Source organism: Amphimedon queenslandica, unplaced genomic scaffold, assembly GCF_000090795.2.
Source record: "Amphimedon queenslandica unplaced genomic scaffold, v1.1 AMPQUscaffold_13078, whole genome shotgun sequence".
In the NCBI taxonomy this organism is placed as follows: Eukaryota; Metazoa; Porifera; class Demospongiae; order Haplosclerida; family Niphatidae; genus Amphimedon; species Amphimedon queenslandica.
In genome coordinates this window covers 1-5,247 of record NW_003546686.1, presented here as the reverse complement: position 1 = coordinate 5,247, position 5,247 = coordinate 1, and the positions used below count along the sequence as shown (strand labels likewise).

The 5,247-nt window shown below is 32.8% G+C and overlaps 2 protein-coding genes across 2 annotated transcripts in view; both read right to left on the bottom strand.

Annotated features, from left to right (window-relative positions):
* Positions 1–229, bottom strand: part of LOC105314173 (serine/threonine-protein phosphatase 6 regulatory ankyrin repeat subunit B-like) — a 3,359-nt gene extending 3,130 nt beyond the window's left edge. Inside the window, exon 1 of the mRNA XM_020001397.1 lies at positions 59–229. Within this exon, the coding sequence (XP_019856956.1) occupies positions 59–229 (171 nt within the window). The remainder of the gene's footprint in view (positions 1–58) is intronic.
* Positions 230–606: 377 nt separating this feature from the next.
* Positions 607–1,889, bottom strand: LOC109585353 (uncharacterized). The gene is made up of 3 exons (XM_020001396.1): positions 1,841–1,889; positions 1,451–1,792; positions 607–1,397 (listed from the first exon to the last, which is right to left on the bottom strand). The coding sequence occupies exons 1-3, from the start codon at positions 1,887–1,889 to the stop codon at positions 607–609; spliced, it is 1,182 nt and encodes a 393-aa protein (XP_019856955.1).
* Between the last annotated feature and the right edge of the window lie 3,358 nt (positions 1,890–5,247).

The window sequence follows — 5,247 nt, the reverse complement described above, 5'->3', positions numbered from 1 at the left end:
ATGCTACCTGTCCACTCTTACATGCTAATAATGATAAAGTGGATCCTTCTCTATTCACCTGAGACACATTACACTTCTTCTTTAAAAACATAATCACAAGGTCAATGTGACCACCCAGTGCTGAATAAAGCAATCCCGTGTTACCAGAGCTATCTGCTATGTCTGGATCAACGTGACATTCATTAACTAGATACTGTGCAATATTGAGATGGCCTTTATATGAGGCCATGTGTAAACTAATAACACCATCATCATCACCTTGTGAAGGATTGCAATGATAAACATCAATGAGGAGACAGAGGACATCAATGTGGCCACCATATGAAGCAGCTAATGGTGGACTCCATCCATTTTTACCTCTTTCCAGAAGGCCAGTCTTGTCAATCAATCGCTGTACTTCATCTTTTAATCCTCTCCAACATGCTTCATTCAATGGAGTGCTGGTATTCTCATACCACAGAGGATCATAAATATCTATATAATATCTCATTAAAAAAGTTAATAATAATAATAATAATTACCAATAGGAGAATCATAAAGCTTCTTTAATTCATTTTCTGGCAACTATAATTATAAAAGAAGATTATCAATAATTTTACTTAGTTATTAACATACTTGCTTCATTTCATGTACATAATCATGACAAGTAATTTTTATGATTCCAATCTTAGCCAATGAATGACACTGTTGATTGGTTAATGGAAAGAGAACAGAATAAAGAAAATCAGGAATGGAATATTTTAATTCCATGCAGCCATTTTGAATTGTACAAAAATAAAAATCATATTCTGAAACTTCAAGTGCATCAGCGATTAGCTTGTGAAAGAAATATAAATCATTTAAGGTGTAGTCATCTCTGGCAACCTTAGCAATCATTATTTTAGTGCCTGGAACATCAGAAAGACCAAACTCAATTGATTCTGCAATTTGAACAGCTTTAGTATTGTTATTTTTAAAATAATCTTTTAACTTCTCACGATATGTAGACCACTTCCTCTGTAAATCTCTCTTATCAGTAATAAAAGTATTGACTAACTTGACAACAAGTTCGAAATTGAACCACGAGACGTATTTCTCCAATACTCTAAACAGCTGCTTCATCGTTTTAATGTGGTCAAACTCTTTTTTCATTGGCTCAATTACTTCATATTTATCAAAACGTGGACTGAGTAAAAGTGCAATATAATCTTGAATGAAATCGATAACTTCTGAGACATCAATAGAACGAAATGAGGCTTTAGTAAAACGCATATTATCAAGGTAAACTTCTCGTAACTCTTCGATCATTCGTGTCAAGTTCTTTGGTGAATATTCAATTGATTTCTTCTTAACGTAAATGACTGAAGACTCGGATTGAGGTAAAGTAGGAACTGGTAGCTCAACAGTTGGAGTAGCTTCTGAAATAATAAATAAAAATTATTATTGATTTATCATATTACTGTATATTTACTTTTAGAAGATGAAGTACAAACTGGTGATGTAGTAGCCTCTCCACTAACAGTAAGATTAAATTCTTTTTCTATTCCATCAGCTAGAGCTGGATCAGCTCCTCCACTATTACTTTTAATGGAGTTACACAGCATTCTTAATGTAGGGACACCATGACTGTTATAGTCATAGTCCTTCTTTAACCAGCAATCAAATACTTTCCAGAGACAAGTTCTTGGTGGTTTGCCCCCTGCTTCAATCTCATATAACTTATTAGGGCTCAATCCTAACATGATAGCCATAGAGTCCCAGCGTCCTGAAAGAACACCAGCTTTTTCCCATACCAATTGAAAATCAGTAATATCTATCATTAATAATGCTAATAAAACAATTATTATGAATATCTACTCACTAAGTTCTCTGTCAAAGGCTCTTTTTAGCTCCTCTGGTTTGGTTGACATTTCACTTTAGTTTAACTTTTGGTTTACTAGCCCTGCCCACCATTTGATTTCCGGTCTATTTTTATGCTGCTAGATACAAAAACACCGTACACTACTGCAGTGGTCAGTGCAGTAAGCTCCAGTCTACATAGTAGATGGTGGAGAGGCCAACTGAAGCAGTAGATGCAACCAATTCAGTACTTGTATTTCCTAGTAATATATCTTCTACTCATCCACCAATTATGATGACTGCAGTATCTTCTTTCAGTGTACCATTACAAGAAGAATATTTGTTTGTAGCTGAACAAGAGAGTAATTATAACAATGAACTATCTGTTTCATGTCTTTAACATACAATTAATATTAACAATATTTATTATTATCTTTTTTGAGCTGAATGTATGACATTTTGCCATTTTTACATAATATTATTTTGGTGTGCAACATAATCTATTACATGTAGCATGCATGGAGGCAGTTATAGTGACAAAAACACTCAAATCAATATCAAATGGAGTCTTGATCATCTGATCTCTCATAACTTGACTATGTTGACTGTCACATTATAAACCTGATAATCATTTGCAGTATAATCATAATGACAATTATTGTGCAGTTACTGTTTCCAGATAGTCTAGTTATTTGCTTTCTTGATCAATGATTGTACAGATAGTTCAGTTCTTTTCTTTCTCTAAGCAGCATAATGACTAATGAGTTCTTCTAGTACTGCTTCTGATAGTTCACCTTCTCCTCCTCCTTCTCCTCTTTTTTTATTGTACTAATGCACAGTCTCTGTCTGATTTATACTGCCTGTCCTTTTTCTCAATGTACATGTACTCTCTTGCTACCTATAGCAACGTAATGTATACCTATTATGTCTATACATTTATACTGTAAATGTTCAAATAAAGGTACATGTACATTATCTAACTGCTATATCCAGCTGCTATAGAGTTCATATTAGTGTTGTTCTAGTTCTTATTTTTCAAATACACTAGCAATGTATTTCGAATACCTTGATGTTTCATTTGCACTTAAATCCATCCATGATAGCAACAATAGCAGTTACACTGGGTCATTTGATATTCTTTCCTATATTTCATTTACATCCACCAACTCTAGATCAGGAGACCATGTGAAACTCACTCACCATCTCTCTCACACCTCTCAAACATCCAATGCATATTTTCATAGACTACCTAAGTTATGGAATAGTCTCCCTTCCTTCGACCTCTCTCTCTCTCCAGCCACCAACTGTATGAAGCTAAAGAACTTTCTGTGGAATCACTTTCTCAATTCGTTTGACAATGACCTTCCCTGCACTTATCGCTTCAGTTGTATGTGTTGTAAATGCTCCTCCCTCTCTCACCCTCCTAATTTCTCTTACTTCTAATCTTTTATTGTAATTAATAACTCTTAATTTCCTATTCTCCCTTTCCCTTTCACTCTATTTCTTTTTATCTATTTATTTTTGGCTCTCTGACTGTATTATCATTGAGACCCTCAAGGTTACTATTTTCATTTATGTATTCATTTTGTACTGTTACTTACTCTGTCTTTCCCTTGTAAAGTTATTATTATTATTATTATTATTATTATTATTATTATTAAATAGTTCTAGTTTTAGTTCTAGTTCTAAGCCTTTAATTTGCTTAGTCCTAGTTCTAGTTCTGGTTCCAAATTTGCAGTTTGTATAGTTCTAGTTTTAGTTCTAGTTCTTTATCAGTACTTTGTGTAGTTCTAGTTTTAGTTCCAGTTCCAAGCGAATACTCTACATAGTTATAGTTCTAGTTCTAGTTTTAAGCTCCTATTTTTCATAGTTCTAGTGTAGTTCTAGTTCTAGTTTAGTTCTATTTCCTTTATTTTGACACTTTTTTAATGATATAAGCTCTAATTAAGGTAGTTGGCAACATTTTATGTAGTCAATAGCATATAGTTCTAGCATTAGTTCCATAAAAATAATAGTTCTAGTTGTAGTTATAGTACCAGCATCGATTTACAAATAGTTCTAGTTCTAGTTATAGTTCAAAGAAGAGTTAGCTATTAGTTCTAGTTCTAGTTATAGTTCTATAGCTAGAAAACCATTAGTTTAGTTATAGTTTTAGTTCTTAGAACTAGAACTAGCTAAAAATAAGGGAACTAAATGACTTTTTAGTTCTAGTTCCAAAGAACTAGAACAACACTAGTTCATATCATATTTCAGTGTTATAATTCTTGTTTGCAGATAGTTCACACAAACAATCAACCATTACAAGCTTCACTACACATTGAATAATGTATAATAAATGTGTGTACATAATCTATTGGCAACAGTACATGATTCATCAGTTTCTTGGCACACGGTGACTACACATGCAGCTATAGGATTCAATTAATTACTAAAAAACCTTTATATCATTGTAATTCTGTTGGTATGTTAATATCGAAGAGAATATATAAATTCCAAACAAAAAACTTTAGCCACAACACATTTTGAAAACAGAGACAAGAATAAGAGCTCTATCAAAATAATAATAAATATATTAATTAATTAATTGAAGATTACCTGCTATATAAGGACGTCACTTAATCTCACTTCTCCTCATGTTCTAATGACAGGATCAGGTGGTCTACATTTACCAGTATAGAGACATTTCTCCATTAACTCTTCACTCATATCGCTATAATGTAAATACACATACTTGTATAATGTATGTATAAGAGAAGTAGTAAAATTGAATGTACATGTACTGTCCACTGGATTCACATACAAGCATACACTCATACAACCAGTCAACCAGTCACACTAAAATAAAACACAATAATCATATCATAACAATTTAAAGCCACATGTCAAACAGCTAGTACAGGACACACACATTATACAAAATAATGAAAATCAGCATAACAAAGTGAGTCCCGTACGTACAGCATACATGTACATGTATATGTACATTAATTGTTAGTAGATGGTCTTATTGAATATGTACAATCAAATCAATGACAAATCCTAATGCTACAAAACATGCATATGTCCGGACACAGCAGAGTAAAAAGAGTACGTGTACACTGTTATACAGCATACATGTATGTGTACGTTGTATGTGTAATTGTGACTATGATGCATGATGTACATATACTTACGTTGGTAGTATAGTACCATCATGAGATCCATCAACCAGTGACTGTATAGCATCAGTAATCTCATATCTTGATGCATAAGAGAAACACACATTAAGAAATACTCTATAATAAAGGAATGGACAATATATAATAGTAAATACATGTACATGTATATTGTACTTTTGTATTGGACAGTTCTATTGATTGAGTTTGCTACATGTTGTACAACATGTTAACAAAGTGTCTGGATTCTGTAATTAGAGGAATGCTACTGGTC